Genomic DNA, 26291 nt, shown 5'->3' on the forward strand with positions numbered 1-26291 from the left:
GCAACCGTGGCAACAATCTAATTAATTTACAATAATATACGATTTTGTTAAATTCCCATATATATCATTTAACTTTATTTGTAATAGTTTGTCTTTTTATTCCTTTATTTTTTTTTTGATTTATTGCCAAAATCGGAATCGGCTTAACGGATTAAATCTCCATTTGATCTAACCATAGATAGATAAACCGATCCTCGAGGTGAAAAAAAGAAATTTATATGTAAATTTATATTACAATGAAAATGGAAATTATAGTCCGAGGCGAAAGACATAATAAATCAATCAACGTGAAAATTTGGTTAGCATTTTGTGAAATATGAATCATATAACGTTTTTTAGTGGAAATATTCAAATTTTATTTCGCCGAAAAAATCATACAATAAAAAAATAAATAAATAAATAAAATAAAAACATTATTAAATCTTCTTTAACATTTAATACAAAAACTATATAAAGTTTACTTTTTTTTTTTTATAATCATGTTTTTTATAATCTGTTACCTAGAATTCCATATTTATTTGTACTTATGGTTCTGCAATTAGATGTTTGTAATCTATAGTAATCATTTATAGCTTTTTGATTTCCTTGCTTGGCAGATTGGTCAAACCAATAAATTGCTGCACTTTCATTTTCTAATTCTTTTTCACTCATAATTCCAATAGTGTACTGAGCTAAGCTATTTCCTCTATTTCCTGCTTCCTCATAGTATTTATAAGCTTTTTCCTTATCAATCATAGTTGCAATTCCTAAATAATTAAAATCTCCGAGTACAAGAAGAGAGTTTGCTTCAACTTGATTATTTGATAGCCAGTCAAAAATTTTTTCTGGAGTCATATGATGCTCTTTAATGTAATCAAGAATTTTCTGCTTTTTATTTTGATCATATACAGTTTCATCAAGAGCAGATATTCCATCGACTATATCTTTCTCAGATTTTTGCTTATAAAAGCTAGTTTGAGGTGCCTCTACTCTTATTGTATTATTATAGATATTATTATTGAAACTTTTGGATAAATTGTCATGTGATGATAAATTATTACCGATAATAGGAGGTGTCCAAACATGTTTTGTAGTTATATTATATTTCGTCATAATTGCTTCTAATCTAGTAACTACAGTTTGAATAGTTGGACGATCATCTGGTTCAAGTTTCCAACAATCTATAAATTAACAATATCATCAATGTTATTAATAATATTTTAAATCATACAGTAATTAAGCTTTTAAATTATATTTACCAGTATAAAGATTTTCATAGTCCTTAGGTGTTTTAGGAATAGGTGTTTCTCTAAGACCTTTCGAAATCTTAATCGGTAATACAAATTGATTAGACATATCTTTAAAAGGTGGGCGACAACTTGATATTTCCCATAGAAGTACACCAATACTATAAACATCGCTCTTTTTGTTCAGAGAGTATGAATCAGTTACGAATTTTTTCGGATCAATATAAGGAACTACACCATATTGTTTTGATGATTTTGAGTCATTAATCATTTTTGATAATCCAAAATCAGCCAATTTGATTGTATTTTGATGGACTAACACGTTGCAGGAGTGCTATTAATTAATAATAAATAAATGACTGAATTAAAATTATAAATACATAATGCATATAAATAAATGAATTACCAAATCACGATGAATAATATTCTCATCATGTAAACATGATACACCACTAGCTAATTGATACGCCATTTTGAGTTTATCATTCCAAGTAAGATTATTAATATTTTTTTCTAAATAATTTCGAAGTGTACCACTATCGGCATATTCCATTACCAACATATAACGTTTAATTGAACCAGAATTTTGATTATCTTTTTTAAAAGAAAATAAATGTTTTAATTTATAATTTTCATATTAAAATTTCATATAAAACAAATATTAGAATTATTATACTTAGTGTAACACCAAGAAATTTTATAATATTATCATTAAAATGTACTTCACGCTGAATTTTAAGCTATAAAATAATAAAGAAGAAATTTTTAATTAGAAAATGAATCTATTATAAAAACAAAATATACTTTTATGTTATAATGTAATCACCTCGGAAACAATTTTTTCAGCTGTAGAGTCGTTAAGAGATTTTAGTGCTAAAGTATTACGAGAATTTTTCCAGTTCGCTCGATAAACCATTCCGAAGCCTCCGGATCCAATTTCTTTAATGTTAAGAAAGTTTTTATGATCATAATATTTAATATATTTTTTTTCAATAGCATCTTCAATCCAATTTAACCAGACTTTTTTAGACATTTTTTATGAAATGTTTTAAATTTTTTTAAAAAACGTAAGTTTATAAAACTTTATTCAATCGGAAAAATTATTCCCAAAGTGAATGTTGATCATTGGGATTACAAAACCGTATATGGTTTTTTATGTATGGAATGTATTGGTTTTACATATACAATATAATAAAATAAGGTAATATAATAAATAATATCAATCGGATCTTATGATAAAGATGATAGCGACTTTCATTTTTAGGTTTCCATTTAGAGACGTTAATGAGCGGAATATAAAATTTCATCCTAACCCGATTTGACAATTTTACACATATCCAAAATTGATTGTCATAAGGTTTTATGCCGATCGAGAAATCGTTACTTTATTTTATTCATTTTATGACGTAATAGATTTTGTTATTATAATCTAATATGTAATAAATATATATTATATAAAAATTTAATTGTGAAAATTTTTGATAAACTCATAACTTGCATGAATTCATTATAAAAGAGTTATTGATGAGGATTTTATTCTTTTTCTCACAAATATAGACAGTCATTAAACACATTATATAGACAAATAGGTATATTGAACTTTCCGCTTTACTATGTTCGTATAGCAAGTGCGCCCTAGGTAAACATAATTTCCAGTATCATAACCGAAAAAAAAGAAAATATAAAAATATTTTTAGTGCTGCTAAACCCAACAGATGTCCATTTAATCGGATTATATCCTCGCTACTTCCATTTATTAAATATTAATACCAATTATGGTTCCGTTAAATCAAATTTAAATATTAATAAAAACCTTAATAATATATTGAATAATAATGTAATATTAAAATTTATATTTTAAAAAGAGAAATTATTAATCTTAGTGTAAATATTCAAGAAAGGAATTAAAAGTCCAATATTGATATAAATTCTTAAATAGTTACAAATAGTTTTTGGTTTTCGGTATATATTAATGGTCAATACAATATAAGTTCCTTGAATGAGAAAATTAAAATTGAAAAAGGTCTTGACATTATTAGTCAAAAAAAATGAGAATATAAGTAACTTAAATAATTAAACATTAATTGTAAGATAAATGTTAAATCAAAATCGTGGTGATAACGTGATCATCGCGTGTTATCCATAATTTTTATTCTAGAAATTTCCATAATTTTCTTAAATTTTCTTTTGTATACCGTATTTTTTTTTTTTGGACATTTTTTAACATGTTCCCAATAAGTGTAATTGAAAGATTTTCTGGAATTATAGAAAATTTTGGTAAACTAAATACATTATCCGGTTCATTGAATTCCAATACAATATTTTTGAGAAGATTCAAAACTACAAAATTGAGTTCCAAAGTTAGTTTCCCTGTTGTATCGCTGCTGATGTGTGCTGGTCCTGTAGATTAAGCCTAGGACAAAAAAGCCCCTTTACACGAATGATACGAATGATGATGTAAGGTTCGGCTAAGCTTTTCTTAATTCTTCTCGATATAATAAGATATGTATAAATTCTGATTTTGCTTATATAATTCAGAATAATGTTCAATTATTGAAATTCATACATATAAATTTAATAGACTATATAAGAAAATATACAAAATATCGTTACCAAAGCTAAGTTAAGTAGAAATAGCCAATTTTACCAAGTACCAACAATAATAAAGTTTTCATTATATAAAATTATCATTGTTTTCCTAGCAATACTGATAATCCACCTCAGGAATTAACAAATTATGTCGATCATTTATAACGCTGGTCGTAAATTCGACTATTTTAAATTTATCAACGATCTGCAGTGATTTTCATTCCATTCATTCCTGATATAAAAACCATTGCCAAAATGGGATTTGTTTTTTTTTTTCATTTCTTTCATTGAAAATAAAAAAATTTATAATGGTCGATTATGAACTTTTACCAAACTTATCTGAAAATTTACTTGGAACTTTAAACAATAATAATGAATATCATGATATTATAATTGAAGTTGGAAACGACCCTAACGTAAAAACATTTCGTGCTCATATGATTATTTTAAATTGTCGTTCTCCTTATTTGCAAAGAATATTATCAACTAATAAAAAGAGTGATGATGGGGCTTTGGTACATATTAAATTAACAGATATTTCTCCTGATAATTTTGATATAATCTTAAAGTAAGTAAGATAAAATTAAATTATATAGTATAATGAACGATATCATTTAATAAATATATTTATAATTTAACAAACTTGTTATTGTTTTTTAGATATATTTATGGAGGGAGGCTTTCTTTGAAAGAATATGATACTTCAGTTATCATTAAAATCTTGGTTGTTGCCAGTAAACTTGGTCTCAAAGAATTAACTCCATATTTGGAATCTTTTTTGATTGAAAATAAAGGAAACTGGATGGAGCAAAATTTTAATATTATATATCAAACGAGCTTTGATGATGACTCTTTTTCGCAACTTCAAAAATATTGTAATGATCTAATTTCTAAAGATCCAAGTAAGATTTTTAATTCTCCAAACTTTTCCACAATTCCAGAAAAACTTTTGGTTTCGCTTATTCAAAATAAAAATGCTCAAATGAGAGTAGTACAAATTTGGGAACATGTGATTAAATGGGGTCTTGCACAGAATCCAGAACTTCCCTCCAATACTAAAGAATTTACAAAAGATCAATTCATAGCTTTAGAGAATACCTTAAAAAATATTATTCCTTTAATTAAATTCCGTGAAATGAATTCTAAAGAATTTTCGAAAAAAGTAAAACCTTTTAGAAAGATTCTATCAGAGGATTCATTCGATGATTTATTAGATTATTTTTTGGATAGTGATAACGAGAAATCAGAACCTAGTACTTCTAAAGAGATTAGTGAAACAAATATTGATTCTAAGATCATTACACTTCAACAAGCTGAATTAATCTCAAAATGGATCGATAAATCAGATGAATCAACAACTTCATACAAATTCAAGTTATTATATCGTGGATCTCATGAAACAATTGACGGATTTGATGCATTTAAAGAATTCCATGAAAAATGTGATAATAAATCTCGTACTGTGACAATTATTAAAGTGAAAAACGGTAACGAAATTTTTGGAGGTTATAATCCAATTGAATGGAAATCTAATGGTTATGGTATTACTAAAGATAGTTTTATATTCTGTTTTAAGAATAATAATAATATTCAGAGTCATGTAGTGGATGAAAAGAATGCTGTATATAATAGTTATTACGTCGGTCCATCATTTGGTAATTGTGATCTGTATTTATACCATAGTATTGAAGGTGGATTGGGATTTTCTTGTAAAAAAAGTTCTTATGAAAAACAAATTAGAGAAACTGAAGAATTATGTTTTGTAGAAGAATTTGAAGTATTTCAAATTATGTTAAATTTACCTATTTTGTCATAATTTTTATAGCGTGAAATTTTTAGAACTTTTAATCTTTTCTTTTTGTTTTTTTGTCTTTTATTTTGAATAAAGAAAATCTGTAAGAATATTATTGAATAACTGTGTGGAGAGATATTTACTATTAAATTTATTACTATTAGGAAAAAAGAAAAGAAAATCTATTCTTTATTGATCTTGTTCGAAGGCTTTATGGACGTTTATGATCAACTTATTATAATACATGCAAAAAGGGTTAGAAAGAGCAAATAATACTAATCTGATGATCCAACATATTAATAAAACATGTTAATTTTTTTTTTAATAAATAAAAGTTCCACGCAGTTTTTCTGAAAGTAACAAAAAGCGCGATTATAAATATTAAAATGAAGAAATGCATAATTTTATCTTTTTCCCATCTTTACTCAAATGTTTTTCTGCATCTCTTATCATGTTGTAAGCAAACTATCCATATTAAATAATTCAAGTTTATTTTTTATATAGGATAATTCAGACTTTATCGACTTTATCTCACAACTATAAAATAATTAAATTATCGACATATACCGAGTAGTGTACCACGAAATGTCTAAATTTAATTTAGGTACTATAATATGTATTCACAAATGACTACCAATATTTAACAAAATGTAAATACTTAAAAGAATTGTTAAATGAACAAAAAAAATTAATCGATCAAATAGATTAAATAGATCAAATAGATCATTTTGATCATTTTGATAATTTGACCTATGTGGTGACAAACGCGTCTACTATGTTATTATTATAACGCGACTGTTTCAAATTCCGAGTGGCTAATTATTATTATTGATTACATTACGTAAAAGATCAACAAAATAAATTAAATAAATAGACTATTTTTTTTTTTACTTTTTACTTTTTTTTACTTTTTTTACTCTTTTCGATGTTTAACTTTTTTTTCAACTTTTTTTCGAAGTTATTATTTACCATATTTATTATAAAAAGCCACCAACACTTTTTGACATATAACTTTTTAAAACAAGATACAAAAGCTCACTTTTCTAATACAAACATTATAGTAAATAATATTAATAGTTTTTATGAAAAATCTCCCTCTATAAACAAGAGAACTTTAATACAAAAAAAAAACATTTTTCAATATAAAAGAAATAAATATTGAAACAACAAAAATTCTCTATTACAATATCATTTCAACTTTCCCTTTGGATATCAAGATACATTTTTAGATTTAATAGATTTTTTTATTAAAATGATATGGTATTTCTTTTGGACTTTCATTAGACTGGTAAGTGTAAGTTTACTGTGAATACAGAGTTCTTGGTGGGATTATCCTCTCCTCTGTTATGTTCAAATTCATTAGACAAAGAGTGATTCTAGCACAATGCACGGGTGTGTTGAGTTGTTCCCTCTCTGAAAGATGACCTCTAAGTCACTGAGTGTGAACTTTATGCTTACTTTGATTGTTATTAGCAATGTTTTGGATCTCTAATATCCGGATGTTGTTAATAATATTGCCTAGGATCTCACATTTTTTTTTATTCTTCTTATTAGGTTTTTGCAAGAAATTTGTTGGAGTTGAAATTAATTCAATAACAAATTCAGATATGCATTCTCATTTGATAGGTAAGTGTTGGTTTACTGTGAATGCAGAGTTCTTGGTGGGATTATCCTCTCCTCTGTTATGTTCAAATTCATTAGACAAAGAGTGATTCTAGCACAATGCACGGGTGTGTTGAGTTGTTCCCTCTCTGAAAGATGACCTCTAAGTCACTGAGTGTGAACTTTATGCTTACTTTGATTGTTATTAGCAATGTTTTGGATCTCTAATATCCGGATGTTGTTAATAATATTGCCTAGGATCTCACATTTTTTTTATTCTTCTTATTAGGTTTTTGCAAGAAATTTGTTGGAGTTGAAATTAATTCAATAACAAATTCAGATATGCATTCTCATTTGATAGGTAAGTGTTGGTTTACTGTGAATGCAGAGTTCTTGGTGGGATTATCCTCTCCTCTGCTATGTTCAAATACTTTAGACATAGAGTAATCTTTATGTAACTATGTAAACTTTATATTTAATTTAATATTGCTACCATATTTGCTTACATTTTTAATTCAAAGGTAATAATAATTTATCTTTATTTCAATAACATTTTTTTGGCAAAAAATACCTTAACCAATAAAAAATCTGTAAAGTTTTTTTTAAGATTCTTATAATATAATTTTTTTGCAGTTCAAGAATAAATATAAGATATAATCTAGGTAATTATTAAAAAAAATTAAATAGTACAGTGTGAGATAAAGCATCGTCCTTGTTAGCCGATCCCTGTTGCAGGAAAAATCATTGTATTCAGCTATGTTAGCCTGAAAATTACTAAGTGTGAATTAGAAATATTATATTTTTTACATCAGTTGCTAATTATGCTGTTTCAAAAATTTCAAAATTTGTTAGAAAAGTTATTGAAGTTTCCTAAGTTCTTTTTTTCTTCAAAATAAATTATCATCAAAATAAAATTTGCAATGTTTCCTAATGGAAAAAAAAATACTTATTTGATAATAAAATCTAACGTATTTTGGGTTATATTCACCAAAAATATTACTTTTCCTATAAATATAACAACATTTAATTTAACTTTACAATTTATGAAATTTTTTAGGAATGAATCCATCTTTATTTCTCTATTTAATTTTGTATGGGAAGTATAAAATCTCTTAAAATACAAATTTATCAGATTTAAAAAATATTTTAGGTTTTTCACAATTTTTTTTAAGAAAATTATGAAAATTATTCAATAAATCTGTAAATACCATGTTAATAAACTGTTTCAAGAATTCTTATAGGATCTTATTGCAAAATTTCATTTTAAATAATTTTGAATATAGTTTAATTCGATTTAAAGTGACTATTAGTGATAATGTAATAATTTGACTGATTTGAGCAAGTGTTGAAAACGTAAATGACCTCAATAACAAAAGATTCTTTAATTATTTTTATCCATTGCAAATATAACACTACCAGGATCACAGTCAAGTTTAAAGCGCGGGCCAAAAAAAGCCGGCTGTAATTTTACCCGAACCGGAATTACAAAATGATGTGATTATGACCCCATGCTGACTCGGGTAATAATGACGCAACTTGTTCGTTGATCATGTACTATTTTTATAAATTGTATTAAAAAAAAAAATTTTTTACAATTTTCATTTCTTTCAAAATTATAATGGTTGACAATAAACTTTTGCCAATATTATCGCAAAATTTCCTTGAAATTTTAAACGATGAAGAATATTATGATGTTACAATTGAAGCCGGTTATGACCCTAATATGAAAGTATTTCGAGCTCATAAGGTTATTTTAAATTATCGTTCTCCTTATTTAAAAAAAATTTTGTCAACTAATAAAAAGAAAAATGATGGAACCTTAACAAATATTAAATTACCTAATATTTTACCTGAAATTTTTAGTATAGTCTTAAGGTATGTAATAACTAATAACTAAGAAAGAAATTTAAAAATTAAAATAAAAAAAGTGATTGTTCATTAATATATATACATTTTTTTAATTTTACTTAATTTTTTAGATATATTTACGGAGGAAATCTTTCTTTAGAAGAATATGAACCTTCAGACATTATTAAAATCTTAATTGCTGCCAACGAACTTAATCTTCAGGAATTAATCCCTTGTTTAGAATCCTTTTTAATTGGAAACAGTGCAAATTGGATTGAACAGAATTTTGATTTGATATTTAAAACAAGTTTTGAAAATGATCTTTCTGTAAAACTTCAAGAATATTGTACTAATTTAATTTCAAACAATCCGAAAAAGTTATTTGAATCATTAAATGTCGTTTCAATTCCAGAAAATCTTTTGATATCACTTATTAAAAATGATAATCTTCAGATGAGCATTCATGTTTGGGATTATGTGATTAAATGGGGACTTGCTCAAAATCCCGAACTTTCCTCTGATCCTACAAGTTACTCAAGAAATGATTTTAATGCTTTAAAGAATACTTTACAACAATGTATACCTTTCATTAAATTCCATAATTTGACTTCTAAGGAGTTTTCAAAGAAGGTATTACCTTACAAAAAAATCTTGCCAAAGGATTTGTATAACGAACTATTGGATGATTTTTTGAACAATGACAGGAAGCCAATTAAAAAGCCGACAACTAACGTTGAAAAGATTGAAGAAAACGGTATTAATTCTAGAATTATAACAACACAGCATGCTGAATTAATTTCAAAATGGATTAATGGTCAAAAATCCACAGACGAGTTAGAAATTTCATATAACTTCAAATTATTATATCGCGAATCTGTTGATGGATTTGATAGATTTAAAAAATTCCATGAAATATGTGATAATCAATCACATACCGTAACAGTTATTAAAATAAGAGGTAGTAACGAAATTCTTGGAGGGTATAATCCAATTGAATGGAAATCTGATAATAGTTTTGGTATTACTAAAGATAGTTTTATATTCTCTTTTAGTCATGATTTTGGTAGTAACATTATTAATAATGTTTTAAGCCATGTGGACAATGAAGATAAAGCCATACATAATGGTTTATTTAATGGTCCATCATTTGGTGATGGTGATCTTCTTTTATTTAATGACTTTAGTTATGATTTGATGGTTAGGTGTACAAGTCAATCATATGAAAACCAGATCAAAAAACCATTAACTGATACTTTTGGGTTTATTCGTATAGAAAAATTTGAAGTGGATGAATTAGAAGTATTTAAAATTATATAAAGTTGAAATTTTTATGGATTTTGATTATTTATTTAAAATCTTTCAAAGTAGTTTTAGTAAAAATTTGATAGTTTTTAAAAATTATATGTTACGTAGTGTATGATTCGGTTAGAAATCAATTTTTTCTATCAGTACGGTAGAAATTTTGATACTTTTTAATGTTTTAATGTCCATTCAAAACTAATCATTTCTCATAAGTTGTATTTTTATAGTTTAATAAATAATAAAATAAATTTAAATATCAATGATAACATTCAAAACGGATTTAGCTCGAATGTATCTTAAACCAATCTTTTAATTTTGTATATCTTCGATATGAAAATTTGCCTATAATAAAATTAAGATCATTATTGTAACTAATTTACCGATAAATGAATTAATGTATGATGTAACATTATAGTATTATAGATTTTTATACGTCTAATAATAAATATAATTCATTTTCATTTTTCTATGCCTGTTTTATGCCTGTTTCTTTTAAGTGTATATTCTAAATTTGAAAGTGTGATATACATGATAGTTTATTTTAGTATTTTTTCAAACTGGGTCTAAGACTCTAAGTAGTTCGTTACTAGTGCGTTAAAAATTTGATATTATCCAATATTTTATTTTAAAAGTTAAAACATGACATTTTATAATATTTAATTTGTAAATTTATATCTTACTCTGATTTTTTTTTTAAATAATTGCAATCTCATATTTTTAATCTTTTTATTTTATCCCAAGACTAAACGCACATGAGATATAATAACCTTTCAATAGCATGATATCTGTCAACACAAATGTAACAAACACTTCAAATAGTTTAATATTGTTAGGTAATTGAATAAAATAACGTATTTCAGGGACCAACAGATTTATTTATTACAAATCAATAAAAATAATAATATATAATTGATGCAACCTAGATTTATATTATTTCTAACAATTTAACTTTGTAAAAAATTATGAAATATTAGATTAGGATTCAATCATCAGTCCTTAACAATTGAAATACTTCGAAATCTAATGAATAAGTAGCATATGGATCTGTTTTTCATAACGTTTATTATTACAAAAGATAAATAAGCGGTCAGACTTAACGTTAAACATAGATCTTTATTACCAAAAGATGGACCGTAATAGCGATTATTACATATAGCTTTCGTTTAATAGCTTTCGTTTCATCACTTACATGACTTAAAATGTAATTCTCAATACCATTATTACTAAAAGAGAATATAAAACTATCTTCAGTTATACCAAAACTATTATCAGAATTCCATTCAAAGGATTATCGAAAAGTGCGGAAAAAACTGGGATCATTCCTTCCTGAACTTGGAATGGGGAACGACTCACTCAGTCCATTCCAGTTCTATCTCATTAAAATTGTCCCTCCAAGACGAGTCTAACAGTAGTAGTCTCAAATCTTTAGGCATGATAGATATTAAGAAAATAAGCAAAACATCAAATAGTATATAATCCAAAATTAATATAGTATCTTAACCAGTTTGGCACTTAATAATATATTACTTTTTATGCACAGTTTAAACATTTTTATAATACATTTCTTTAGAGCTTCTTTCAGTTTAACAAAGAGAAACACTTATTATATATGTGATTGGCTATTATAATTATTGATAATTTTATAGCAATTATTTATCAATGTGATTGTTTGAAATGATGGTTATCAATTCATGATAAAACGTACATCTCTCTGCTCTTATAACTAACTCATATAGATTTGAAAGAGAAATATTTGATCCTGGATATTTACATATTGAATCTGAAATCATATCTAAACTCAAACATTTAATTGATGAACATTCACTAATAAACAGCTTATAAATTTTTTTCTTTAATAAATCTAATAAATCTTCATCTGGAATAACCTCATGAATATTATTAAGATATTTGCAAAATCTAACATAGAAAATTTATATAAAAATTTAATTCTTTTTGAATTATCTGATAAATGTGAAATGATAATATTAATAATGAATCTTTTTTATGAACATATTTATAAGACTAACTCCAATCATGATTTTATACCAAAATTTGTTAACAAACAAACAAGAATGTAGCGATTTTTTTTAAAATTTTTTTCATTATTTAGATTAGTTATGTAATCTTGAAAAATAAAATAAAGTATATCACTATTTAATTTTGATTTTTTTTTTTTAGGAAATAAATAAATAAATTTTATTTTTCAGAAAAAAACTGTAATAAAAAGTTTCGGTAAAATTTTGACCTGAAAACTCACGTGATTTTTGATTGTGTCACTGTTGCACCTATAATGTAACATATTGCGACAACGTCAAAATACGAACTGTTAATTTTCCCTAATGAATAATCTAGTTACATACTCCATAAGTTGTATACTAATTTCTTGATCATCAATTCAGAACTTAATAAATAAATGCGCTATAACATTAATTATGTATTACGGGAACAAGTCAATTGCAATTTATTCTCAAACTTTCCTGCGTGGATTTTTGTGATACTATATATTTCTCCAAGATTAGTATTATTTTATTTTTTTTAATTTACTCCAAAATTTTGCAATAGATCCGAAATTACATCTAGTAAGTGTAATTGCAAAAATTGTAACATAGATATAGAAATGGAATGTGTGATAATTTATTTCAAAAATAACAGAGGGTTGAAGCTATTTTATAACAAAAGTCTACAAATAATGAAATTAATGAACTAATATTCAAGATTTACGCACAATATGTACTGCGTTATGTCATAAATTAGATTATTTAACCGTCTATGCTTTCAAAAGTCTTTGAAGTTGGTCAATAATATTTTACTGGTCCTTGTATCTCTTCGACATTATCAAAAAAATTTTCTTCTAGGTAATCAAAACCATTAATTTCACATTCAGATTGTGTACCATCATCTGTGAGTTTATGTACTTGAAAGTCTCCTCCTTGACGAATTATTGTATACGTGACCATTTCAAATAATGTTTCACAAAAACCTCCCAATTGTGTTATGTCCGTTACACTATTGAAAAATCAAATAGTTCCTTTTTATAATTTAGTTGTAATTGTTTTAAGCATCTATCTGCCAAATATTTTGATGAAAAGAAGCAGGTTGACGTTGTGTATAGCAAAAATTCACCCATCTATTCAATGTTGGTATGCATATGAATTAATTTATAGGTATATTCATCACCTGAGAGGATTTGGCCTTGGTGATATAATATACCTTTCTCAATAGCCATTTCAATATCTACCAGTGACATTGAAAAATCCACCTTGTAATCCCACCGCATAACTCAAACTTATCTTTTAAGGATTTTAGAGTCAATTTGTCTTTAAATAGATGATCTTTAAGCTCATATCCATTCCACGTTGGCATGTATAGTTTTTTGCACCACTGCCTTGCAAAATCTCCAATTATTTCTTTGGCGAACTCACATAATTAACTTTCTGTTAGAAAAATCATGACCCACTTGGTCCCTTTTTCCATCAATTATACACCTGTTCTTCTGCTATTTGTCAGTATTGTACCTTGTTACTTACATATTCTATAATAAAGCAATACCATAACAGTTTAATAATCTAACAAAACTTTTTTATCCTTTTTAAGGAGCATTATTAGGATTAACTTTCCAAAGAATGTCTTTCCAATACCTGGATTGTCATTAATTAGGTACTATCACTTGAACTGTTTATTTTCTAATATAAAACTATATAAATACTTGTAACACTCTTGGTTATAAGCATCCATATCACCATCATTTCCTGGCAATCTTGGAAACTTTTTATTACCTGGAAAAGATACAAGTCAACTTAGGAATGTTTTCATTCTTTAATAAAGCAAGATGAACATAAAGAAAGATACCTTGTTGCCATTGTTTTTTTGCTCTATTATTTTATTCCTTGTCTTCCTCCATATTCCTTTTCCCTAATCAAAATAAAAAAATTATAGGACGTGGGATAACGTGAATTTCCTGTTTGAGAGGTAAACCATTGGAAGACACTTACCATTGGTGGCAGGCACGAGGTGGTTGCACGATGATGATGTGAATGTGCTTATCCGGTGGTTTACCCGAGAAAATTTTCTTTGCCAATTTAGTTGTATCACCTCTGAATACTTCTCTAATGTTAATTTCAGTATTTACAAGTTTTTCTATGTTTTCATTGGTTTCTTCAATTTCAACCTTCCAAAGATCTATGTTAGAGCTACTAATAACATCCCTTTTCTTTTCCAAAATGTAGTCCATGAGAAGTCTGTCATTGAAATTTTCAAAAGGAATGGTATCGTCATTGATGGTAATATTTTCTCCAAGAACAGCCGGAAACACACGAGTGTCACCTAGAATAAAACAATTGAAAACCATCTGCGCCATATTTCTGTAAACGCGAAAATCGAGAGTTAAAAACAAGGTAATTTTTCAGTATGATACAGACAAATGGCTTTTTTTGAATACAACGTTAGACCTAGAAGGTAGGGAATTTTCCTCGAATCTAGTTTGTACCTGGAATGGTGAAAGTACTCGAGATAACAAAGAGTATCATGTATATATGTTTTTTCATAAATGGTTGTTGAATAATTACTATAAGCTGTGAGTCAGAGATGTTTCAAGTATATCAAGGATCAAATACAATTATGAAAAAAAATTATCAATAGAAAATCAGCTAACGTCACAGTTGTCACAAATGTCCGAGGATCGAAAAAAATAATTATTTACTTGCTTGATAAAAACTTTTTTTCGTGGTAAAAATGATTGAGACAATTTGGAAATGATTTTATCATAAATTCCCAACATTACGCAATTTTAACGGCATCATGACACATATGGGTGACGATCAAAATAATCAGGTGTCAGTAAAACATTACACAAACAAAGTATGCGTTTGACAACAAATATGAATGGATATTTAATGGTATGAATAATAATAATAGAATGACTTCTTGGTAAAATTTTCGATTTATTGGATAGGAATGAAAAATTGCAAGAAAAAGAATTTGCAAAGTTTAACAATAATTATGATTAAGTGTTGTTGGATAATTTTACATTGATGATAATTTGTTAAGCTACACAATAATTAAAAATTTATCTTTATTTCTTTATTGAAGAAATCTTTTATTCGAAAAAAAATATATTAATTTAGTACTTAGTACGAAATTATATTTGGTTAAAACAATAACTTATTTTACAAAACTTGGTAAAATATTCATCATATTCCATAGGTGTACCCTTTTCTTTAATTATATTATTTACTATATTATGTTTAACGAAGCTTTGTGATCATTTAAACATCAAATCATCATATATGTACTATACTAGAATTTGAGTTTGAATAACAGGAGAAATCACTAGCTTATTAAATTGACTACTAGTATATAAAGTGGAATTGTACCTTCCTGATATATTTTAATTTTTCACATAAATATACCTGTTTCTGTAATGTCAGTATAGACCAGCGAAATGTGTGAAACCTTTTTATATTATTGGTTCGAATTGCTCAAGAGAATAGAAGAATTGAGTACGATAATAAAACAAAGTAGTTTGTCAATTGAAACTAATCACTCCCGAATTAGGATGAACATGTGATGCGCAGTAATATGAATAAGAAAGCTAGAATCAAGCAATACAAAGTGAAGATGTTAATATCACTCAATTTGACAGATATACGGAGAGATATAGAATTTATAGACAAATACGTGTCACTTATTTGATATATATTGATTTGTATTAATCCGAAAAGCTTATTATAGTTAATCATTATAGTAAATTTAATGATATAGAGAGAATTTTTAGAATAGAGGGATTAAAATCCTTTTCAAAATCCTAATAAAGATAAAATTCTCACGTTAATAATTTTGAAAGTTAAAAAAATTTTTTTTTGGGTTTCGGCTTAACGAGACATATTTGCAGTATAATTTGTTCAAACGTTTAACCTTTGCGAAATAGAAAGTTTCCAATAATAAATTATTACATATAAAAATTACAAATTGAAACGGTTTCATTGTTTAATCACATGATATTATCGAATAGCTAAAATTGCTCCTAATTTTGCAGACCGTATTACAATAATTTTGGCCAACATTACATATCACGTGCACTCGAGAGTCAGTCACACGAGGGCGAGCATTTTTGGGTTGGGGAGTCAAAAATGTATTCAATTAGAACAATACTACCTAGGGCTGGTTACGGTGCTCGGACCAGACACTGTACAGGACTATATAAAATTGGCACCATCATTTATACTTGTTTCTTCTTCATAAAACATGAATTTACCTATTGTGAGTTTGTGACAATAGATATGATTGGCGTTAACACTGTACATGTGCGACTCAACCTATCTATTTGTACATCAGCTCCTGTTACAATTACGGAGTACTTAATGTGGGACCTGCTAAAAAAGTAAGGCTTTTTCTAATATAAAGTTTTGTGTGGCATTACCTGAATGGGGGAGTAGTATAAGTCCAACTTAAAAAATGATCTGCAAACGAATTTTCATTTCAACTTTACCCTTTTTTATTCATTTTAATAATTATAATGGTCGATAATAAGCTTTTACCAAAATTATCACAAAATTTTCTTGAAATTTTGGATGATGAAGAATATTATGATATTACAATTGAAGTTGGTAATGATCCTGATATAAAAATATTTCGCGCTCATATGATTATTTTAAATTATCGTTCTCCTTATTTAAGAAGAATTTTATCAACTAATAAAAAGAAAAATGATGAAACATTGGTACATATTAAATTATCGAATATTTCGCCCGAAATTTTTAGTGTGATTTTGAGGTAAGAATAAAGATTATAAATTAGAAGTTAATAAGTATTTTTTTTTTTAATTTGTAATCATTTATTTTAGGTATATTTATGGAGGAAAGTTATCATTGGAAGAATATGATAATTCAGATATTATTAAAATCTTGATCGTTGCTAATGAACTTAGTCTTCAAGAATTATTTCCCTATTTAGAAACCTTTTTGATTGAAAGAAAAGCGGATTGGATGGAACAAAACTTTGATTTGATATATCGAACGAGTTTTGAAAATAATTCTTTTTTACGATTACAAAATTACTGTACTGATTTAATTGCTAAAGCGCCCAATAAGATTTTCAATTCACCAAAATTTTCTTCAATACCAGAAAAACTTTTGGTCTCACTTATTCAAAATAAAGGTACTCAAGCAAGTGAAGTACAAGTTTGGGAACATACGATTAAATGGGGAATTGCTCAAAATCCGAAACTTCCCTCTAACATTGAAAACTATTCAAAAGATGATTTTAACGCTTTAAAGAATACCTTACAACAATGTATTCCTTTAATTAGATTTCATAATTTAACTTCCAAGGAATTTTCGGAAAAAGTTTTACCTTATAAAAAAGTTTTTCCAAAAGAATTATATAAGAGTTTAATAAAAGATTTTTTAAATAATGATAGAAAGCCAATTGAGCAAGTTGAAAAAATGAAACCATGTGTAACAGATGAGATTATTAAAACAAATTTAAAAAATATTGATTCTGAAATCATTACATTTCAACATTCCAAATTAATTTCAAAATGGATTGATAGATTAGAAAGTACGAACGAAATTAAAAATTCGCATGAATTTAAATTAATTTTTCGTGCATCTTGTGATGGATTTAATCCAAAAAAATTTCATTATGTTTGCGATAATCAATCTCGTACTGTAACGATTATTAAAGTTAAAGATAGTAATGAAATTTTAGGAGGGTATAATCCACTTAAATGGAAATCTGATAATAGCTTTGGTATTACCAAAGATAGTTTTATATTTTCTTTTAGAAATAGTAATTATATTTTAAGTCGTGTAATCAATGAAAGGGAAGCCATGAAAAATGATTCATTCAATGGTCCATCATTTGGAACTGATGACATGTGTTTATTTTTAGTTTTTGGATTTTTTGGATTAAGAGTTCGTTGCAAAAGAACTAATTATGAAAAACAGATTAGAGAAAATTATGAAAGTTCTTTTGTAAAAGATTTTGAAGTATTTCAAATTTTGTAGAATTACGTGAATAATATTTATTCATAATTATTACTTTTTAACGCATATTTTTTTTTTGTATTGGAATAAATAATTTTTATTTCTTAAAGCCACAAATAAATAAATTTATATAAGTATTTATTTTTATAAAATTACGATTGAGAAATCAATATGTTTTATTTTCAAATTTAAATCGTGAAATGTAAATCCTTGGATAATATGGCTGAAATCTTGTGGTTAGATAGTTGCGAACAAATGTGTTTTTAGAATATCTATGGTAACAATATATTTTAATTCACGATATCGCGTTAGAATAGAGGACGTAAATTTCGTAATTAGTATTTTTTTTTTTTTCCTATCAATTATTATTGTACGAATTTTTTTCAATAACATGATACTGAAAAATTACAAACCGACGTTACGGTAAATTTATATTAATTTTCCATATTTACCATATTAGGAAAGATTGCGTAATGCTGCATATGAAAAAAAATATAAATTCAAGAACGATCTGCATCGATTTTTAGAATCATTTTCATTTTTTAAAATTTATTATAATGATCGCTAATAAACTTTTACCAAAATTATCACAAAATTTTCTTGAAATTTTAAATGATGAAGAATATTATGATATTACAATTGAAGTTGGTAATGACCCTAACGTAAAAATATTTCGTGCTCATATGGTAATTTTAAATTATCGTTCTCCTTATTTACGAAGAGTTTTATCAACAAATAAAAAGAAAAATGATGGAACTTTGGCGCACATTAAATTACCAAATATTTCACCTGAAATTTTTAGTGTGGTTTTAAGGTAAAAATAAAAATAAAAATAAAATTTATTAATAAACATTTAAAATTATTATACTTTATTAAATTCAAAGCGTTTATTTTTAGATATATTTATGCAGGGAAATTATCTTTGGAAGAATATGAGGTTTCGGATATCATCAAAATCTTGGTCACTGCTAATGAACTTAGTCTTCAAGAATTATTTCCCTATTTAGAAACTTTTTTGATTAAGAGGAAGGCGGACTGGATGGAACAAAACTTTGATTTTATATATCGAACGAGTTTTAAAAATGATTCTTTTTTACAACTTCAAAAATATTGTACTGATTTAATTGCTAAAGAACCATATAAGATTTTCAATTCTCCAAACTTTTCTTTAATTCCAGAAAACCTTTTGATCTCACTTATTCAAAATGAAAATGTTCAATTGAATGAAGTACAAGTCTGGGAACATGTGATTAAATGGGGACTTGCTCAAAATTCGGGACTTCCATCTGACATTGAAAGCTTTTCAAAAGACGACTTCAATGCTTTAAAGAATACCTTACAACAATGCATTCCTTTAATTAGATTTCATGATTTAACTTCCAAGGAATTTTCGGAAAAAGTGACGCCTTACAAAAAAATATTTCCAAAGGAATTATATAAAAGTTTATTAAAAGATTTTTTAAACAATGATAGCAAACCAATCAAGCCAAATGAAATATCAAAACCTGAAATAGGATCAATAAGTTCAAAAAATATTGATTCTACAATCATTACGTTTCAACATGTTGAATTAATCTCAAAATGGATAGATAGGTTAGAGTATACGGACAAAATAAAAAATTTATATGAATTTAAATTAATTTTTCGTGGATCTATTAAAGAATGTACGGCCGAAAATTTCCATGAAATTTGTGTTAACCAAGCCCGTACTGTCACATTTATTAAAGTTGAAGACAGTGATGAAATTTTGGGAGGGTATAATCCGATTGAATGGAAATCTGATAATAATTTTAGCAGTACTAAAGATAGTTTCATATTTTCTTTTAGGAATAATGAATATATTTTAAGTCGGGTAATAGATGAAAAGAGAGCTATACGTAGTTATTCGTCTGATGGTCCATCATTTGGACAATATGATTTGAGTTTTAATATTTATTGGTCTGTAATTAGTTGCAATAAATCTGATTATGAAAAACAAATTAGAGAAAATGGTAGGGGTTCTCTTGTAAAAGAACTTGAAATATTTCAAATTTTTTAGAATTAGCGTGAATAATATTTATTCATAAATATTTTTTTATTTACTTAATTTATTATTTCCAAAATTCTTAATAATTTTTATATATTTTTTTTTTATTGGACATTCGTTTGCCTTAAAACTGTTAATAAATTTGTAACTATTTACTATTTTAAAAATTATGTAGTATTGATTATATTAATGATTGTTAGATTTGACATATATCATAAATACAGTACTAGATGAATTGGTTTATGTTAAGTACGATGTAATTATGCGAACACCAATCTTTAGCTCTAAAAATGATCCAAATGTCGAATTATTGAATTATTGACTGAAAATACTATATGTAGTGAATAAATCAATTGACTAGTTCAACTAAGATATACAGTAAACTATATAATTTCTGAATAAAAAGTGTTTTTGTATCCTTGAAGTATGTCCTGGATTTAATAATTTAAGTAAAAAAATTTTTCTTTAAATTCAAAGAGGTGGAGGAAATATTTGAAGCCAAATTTTTATTAATAATTTACAATAATTGTTAACTGTTTATAATGTAATTTATTTTTATTCGAATCTTTAAGGTAAAAACTATTTATATCTAGTACAGTATGAATTTTTTTTTCCGATTTTCCAATATCAATTCAATAACGTATATATTGAGAAATTACGATAATTCTGCCGTGCTTTTGACTTTATTGAATTTCTATATTCAGAAAGATTGCGTAATACTTCATATGAAAAAAATACCTGGTAGTACTATTAAATTTTATTATCCTAAAGTAATATATCACTGATTAATTATTTTTATGTACAGATCAAGCTACTCTAATGTTATCAAAAGATGACCATTGATAGAACATCTGATAAAATTTCAACATCTGGATTGCAAGTTGCTAAAGGTGCAATATTATTTTATTAGTATCATATTCTAAATAATTGAAATGTTTATTTTTATTTGAATTATTAATAAAAAATTATTTTTTTGCAACAAATTAACGTTAACAATTAAAAAATGAAAGTGCTACTACAAGTAGACGAAAATAATAAAAATATTTCTAATTCAAATGTTAATATTGAAAGTTAACTAACTTTAAAATTACTTTTCATAATTGTTCATTTAATTTTTAAAAAAATTATGTATTTGTGATTTATATATTGAATATTCATTTATTATATATCTCTAATAATTAATAAAGCTATTCAATAAATATAAGAAATGTACATTGTATTCTATAAATATAAGTATTATTTTTATAATATAATCACTTATTTTGGATTATTATGAAGGTACTATTGCTAATGATATTAATGACTTATTATAGTATCCTACAGATGTAAAAATTTATTTGGTTATTAATGAAGCTCATGAGTAATCAAATTGCATTTTCTGAAATTCTCGAATTTGTTAAATACGAAGAACTTTTTCACGGTAGGACTTATAATATGTTAGTTTATGAAGATTCTTTATTAGAAGAGAACTTAAATCAAAATGATGATGAGAAACTAATGAGACTGATTATGAACTAAGAGAAATTAGCAAAGCTGCAGATTTGGTTAATATATGTGATATTTTTGATTTAGAAGAAAGTACTAATAACCATGATAAAGAAGGTCGAAATAAAATAAATTTTATGCATAAATAGTTAGTTAGGTAAGGTATTATTTGGGAATATAACAATAAAACATTGAAAACAGGCGTTTTGTTGTCAGGAAAATTAGATATTTTACTTTTGGTATCACAACATCAAAAACATGAAGCTCTTTCTAAAATTCGGAAGATAACAAATCATTGAAACCAATTCAACTTTAAACCTTAATCCTAATAAGGTTAACACAATAACTCGAAAATCTGGAATTTTAAGAATAAAAAGATGGAAAACTAAATGTCGTTTAGAAACATTGAAAAGATATCAAAATGCTCCAGGAAATTATTATTTATGTTTGTAAAAAAAATGGGTTCATACCAACAGTTATTTCATTAAATTATTGTTCGAAGCGTATTGAACACCACGTGTATGCCAACATAATTTTAGATAATTTAGAATCAGGTGTAACACGTTAATATAATAAATAATAATATACTAATGATCATGCGATTATAATGCTTCTGTATATTTTTTGAAAATTTTATTAGTAACGTGAATGTAACCTCTATTATAATTATCTAAGGTCCTTACACCGTGTATCAGAAAATTCTATACATTCATAATTTATTTGTGTGACCGCCTGATTGTTTCAACATCATGATGCATGCATATGAATTCTTTGTGAAAAATCTCAGATATGTATGATGACGATTGATAAGAAACAATATTATTCACTTTTTCTTTTCCAAGAAAATCATGTGATACAAAGGAATTTGATACAGATAATCCTTTTAAAAAAGCATGTGTATTTTTCTTTACTTTCAAATATAACAATATTTGTAAAATTTTACGGCGAATTAAGTTTTAAGTTTCTATAACGCTGTTATTTTGTTTGTATGATGCTATATTTGCTCTATTTATTTATTATAATGAAAATTTTTTATATTCTTTCAGCTACAGTGAAAAATTTAGCATATAATTTATTTATATATTACAACTTAAATAAAACTATCTTCTAATTTATCTATTTTCAAGGTAAAAAAGAAATTGTTTTAACTAATGAACAATTATAATTATAAAGGTATATAAAGGATAGGAATAACGAAAGTGAAATAAAAAAAATTCTGATCAACACATGACCTGATAAAATGTCACAAACATGTGGATTTTTCCGTTACACAATTTATATTATTTATATGGAGAATATTCTAAACGTCGGATGATAGTCATTTATATGTTTCGGAAGATTAAAATTTTATAATTGGTATAAAACCAAGTAATTGCATTTTTAGTAAGTTATTGGTCACGAGTACAAATTTAGATACATAATAAGTACAAATTTAGTATTTTATTAAAAAAAAAAATAAATATATGTAATTAGTATAAAACTTATGTAATACATTATTAAAAAAATAATTTTATTGGATGACCCAAACTTAGTACATAAAATTAACGATAACATTTCAACGCCACGTGATACACAGGATTAATTTGGCGTAGATTGTGCGACACAAAATCGACATATAATTTACCCAATTCGAAATTCGATATTTTCTCGCTTTTCACTTTCCATACAATATGTCATGTTCAAAAATATTTTCAGGAAATTTACCTGAATTAACTTATAAAGTTATAAAATATTTTCAAAATGATTATTCTACTTTACATTCATGCATTTTAGTTAACAGATTATGGTGTCGTTTAGCGATTCCATTATTATGGGAAAATCCATTTTCAATTCCTACTGGAAACTATAAATTTATTGAAGTTTATTTAAATAATTTAAATGATGATTTTAAAACAAAATTAAATGAGCATAAAATTATTAATAATTCATTACCTTTAAATACACTGTTCAATTATCCTAAATTTTTAAAAAATTTGAATATATATAAATTTATTTTCTCTGTTGAAAAATGGTTTGAAACGACTATTAGAACTATAAAACCAGAAAATAGATTATATTCAGTATCAGATTTTATAAGATTAATTGATATATCATTATTTAAAATTTTTATTGAAAATGAAGTATATTTACATACTCTTGAAATTGAGATCTCAGGTACTTATTATAACACATATATTGATAATATTCTTGAATTAATTTTACAAAATCCAAATTTTATTTATAATATTAGAAATTTAAAACTTTATATTAGTAGTTCAACTGATTTCTGGTTTTATACCAATAGTAATGAATATACATTAATTAAATATCATATATTTCAAATAATTAATTTACGTCAAAATCTTAAAAAAATTTTTTTAAGTTATGATAATTTTTCTTTATATCAATCATTATTATTATCAAAAGATTATAATTGTTCAAATACTTTAAATACAATCATTTTTTATTATATCGATTTTAAAAGTATAATTAATTTAAATGAAATATTTGAACAATTAAATGTTTTAGAATCCGTTCATATAATTAATTGTTATTCCTTAAGTATCAGTTTTACTCAACAAATTATTAATTTAACTAAACCATTTAAATTAAAATCTTTATTTATAAATGAGATATCACAAATTGAGCCATTAGAATTATTATTCCAAAAATCTGGTGATTATTTAGAAAATTTTGGGTATGATTTTGGATTTATTTATAACTTATTATTTAAACAACAATTATTAGAATTAATTATAAAATATTGTAAAAATATCAGATTTCTTGATTCATGTGGAAATGATGACCGGATTATTCATCTAGTATTCAATTTAATTGAAAATATAAAACAAAATCTTAATTATCTTTCGATCAGTACATCATCATATGATAATAATCGTGAATGTAGTTCAATTATATTACAAAATTTAGGACAAATTCTTCCTACTAAATTAGAATATTTACGTTTAAGTATTCATCATATTAAAATAAGTGATTTTGAAGTATTTCTAAAAAATTCTCAAGATACTTTTATTAAGAAATTATTGATTCATAACACTACAGGTCAAGATATTTTACCCTCTATAAAAAATTATATTATGAAAAAGAAAAAAGTTAAATATTTGTCTATTTATAATTCTTACTTTGTAGCTAGATTATATGATATTGTAGATCATAGTAGTGATTTGTTTTCATTTAATAATGAAGTGAAGGAATTTGGATTATATAATATTAAAGTACAAAGTTATTCTAGCTTAATGATTCGCTTAAGTGATTTTGTAAAGGAACTTGATTAATTATTTAGATAGGTTTATTCTTTTATATAAAGTTGCTTATAAATTTGTATGTTTTAAATAAAATATTCATTTATTTATTATTGTGATTAAGAAAATTTATTATTTACAACGATTTTTAATGTTTTAGCGTTACTTTTATGTACATAACTATAAGAGGATTCAATTTTATCCTACGAATATATGTAATTGTATATATATATATATATTGGGACTGTGCATTGAAGCGAACAATTAATTCATTTATACAACATTGATTGCATTAAAATATATCATGATAAATTTATTTTAAAAAATGGTGCAGTTGTGCGATTTGCAAAAAAAAATTTTATACAATACACAAAAAAAAACAATACATGCACAACGAATTTTTAAAACTGGTCATCATTATAACATAAAGAAGGAATAGGTATCGAGTATAGAAATCAGGTTGCGAATAGAAATTATAAATTTCAATATTGTTAGTAGAGTTAAATAGTATAAACTAGCAGTTACCCGTTGCTCCGCACCGGGACCAATGAGGTTGTTTAAATAGAAAATTTTAGTATTATAATGTAATACTAAGTAAATTAAAGATGGTTACAGCAGTTTTTGTTTATAATTATAATTAGGAATTTAATATAGGTAATAATTAGTTAACAAAATAATATGTACTAAATTATAATTATAATATTAAAATGATATAAATTATATTGGGAATTGGTAAACATCGCCTGGGTCTTCATATTTATTTGTTTATCGAATCTCATTTTCATTATAGGTTCAAGGTTCGTTTTCTCAGTTATTTTGGTCTTGAGGTATTTTTCTTTTTTTCTTTTTATTTTTTTTAAAAGGGGGGTGACGAAAAAAGAAGAAAAATTTAGAAAAAATAACAAAAATAAGACAAGAGAAAAGAGAAGGAAGGGAAAGACAGAAAGGAAGATCGGAAGATCAAACTCATCAAAGTAAGGGCTTATATAAAAAAAACAAAAAACGTATCATAACAAAACAATAAACAATCACGTGACCTCGTGTTATGATACGAGATTTTTGTAAAATTATTTTCTAAAAATATTAGTTTTTTTAAAAAATGTTCAAAAAATAATTGCTTATTAAATATACGGAATTTGTATACGGAATCTATAGAAACGTACATAAAATGTATACAAAACGTTTCCTTTCCGT

At 25.3% G+C, this 26291-nt stretch overlaps 8 protein-coding genes across 8 annotated transcripts; 5 read left to right on the forward strand and 3 right to left on the reverse strand.

The window, feature by feature from the left end:
- Nucleotides 1-477: 477 nt before the first annotated feature.
- OCT59_021198 (uncharacterized protein) lies at nt 478-2259 on the reverse strand (the record flags this gene model as incomplete). The annotated part of the gene is made up of 5 exons (XM_025332539.2): nt 478-1160; nt 1239-1560; nt 1633-1820; nt 1903-1966; nt 2053-2259. 5 exons carry the CDS (start codon nt 2257-2259, stop codon nt 487-489), a joined length of 1455 nt encoding a protein of 484 aa, XP_025170663.1. The 3' UTR covers nt 478-486.
- Nucleotides 2260-4123: 1864 nt separating this feature from the next.
- OCT59_021199 (uncharacterized protein) lies at nt 4124-5631 on the forward strand (the record flags this gene model as incomplete). Its single annotated transcript, XM_025320740.2, has 2 exons — nt 4124-4383; nt 4476-5631. 2 exons carry the CDS (start codon nt 4124-4126, stop codon nt 5629-5631), a joined length of 1416 nt encoding a protein of 471 aa, XP_025170662.2.
- A 3196-nt stretch (nt 5632-8827) lies between these two features.
- On the forward strand, nt 8828-10374 carry OCT59_021200 (uncharacterized protein; the record flags this gene model as incomplete). Its single annotated transcript, XM_066149699.1, has 2 exons — nt 8828-9084; nt 9189-10374. The coding sequence occupies 2 exons, from the start codon at nt 8828-8830 to the stop codon at nt 10372-10374; spliced, it is 1443 nt and encodes a 480-aa protein (XP_065990581.1).
- A 2780-nt stretch (nt 10375-13154) lies between these two features.
- On the reverse strand, nt 13155-13722 carry OCT59_021201 (uncharacterized protein; the record flags this gene model as incomplete). Its single annotated transcript, XM_066149700.1, has 2 exons — nt 13155-13365; nt 13598-13722. 2 exons carry the CDS (start codon nt 13720-13722, stop codon nt 13155-13157), a joined length of 336 nt encoding a protein of 111 aa, XP_065990582.1.
- Nucleotides 13723-14234: 512 nt separating this feature from the next.
- Nucleotides 14235-14716, reverse strand: OCT59_021202 (uncharacterized protein; the record flags this gene model as incomplete). Its single annotated transcript, XM_066149702.1, has 2 exons — nt 14235-14271; nt 14352-14716. The coding sequence occupies 2 exons, from the start codon at nt 14714-14716 to the stop codon at nt 14235-14237; spliced, it is 402 nt and encodes a 133-aa protein (XP_065990583.1).
- A 2157-nt stretch (nt 14717-16873) lies between these two features.
- On the forward strand, nt 16874-18365 carry OCT59_021203 (uncharacterized protein; the record flags this gene model as incomplete). Its single annotated transcript, XM_066149703.1, has 2 exons — nt 16874-17130; nt 17201-18365. The coding sequence occupies 2 exons, from the start codon at nt 16874-16876 to the stop codon at nt 18363-18365; spliced, it is 1422 nt and encodes a 473-aa protein (XP_065990584.1).
- Nucleotides 18366-18901: 536 nt separating this feature from the next.
- OCT59_021204 (uncharacterized protein) lies at nt 18902-20382 on the forward strand (the record flags this gene model as incomplete). Its single annotated transcript, XM_025320739.2, has 2 exons — nt 18902-19158; nt 19242-20382. 2 exons carry the CDS (start codon nt 18902-18904, stop codon nt 20380-20382), a joined length of 1398 nt encoding a protein of 465 aa, XP_025170660.2.
- Nucleotides 20383-23525: 3143 nt separating this feature from the next.
- On the forward strand, nt 23526-25130 carry OCT59_021205 (uncharacterized protein; the record flags this gene model as incomplete). Its single annotated transcript, XM_066149704.1, has 2 exons — nt 23526-24532; nt 24614-25130. The coding sequence occupies 2 exons, from the start codon at nt 23526-23528 to the stop codon at nt 25128-25130; spliced, it is 1524 nt and encodes a 507-aa protein (XP_065990585.1).
- Nucleotides 25131-26291: the final 1161 nt, after the last annotated feature.

This window comes from Rhizophagus irregularis, chromosome 3 (genome assembly GCF_026210795.1).
Source record: "Rhizophagus irregularis chromosome 3, complete sequence".
Classification (NCBI taxonomy): domain Eukaryota; kingdom Fungi; phylum Glomeromycota; class Glomeromycetes; order Glomerales; family Glomeraceae; genus Rhizophagus; species Rhizophagus irregularis.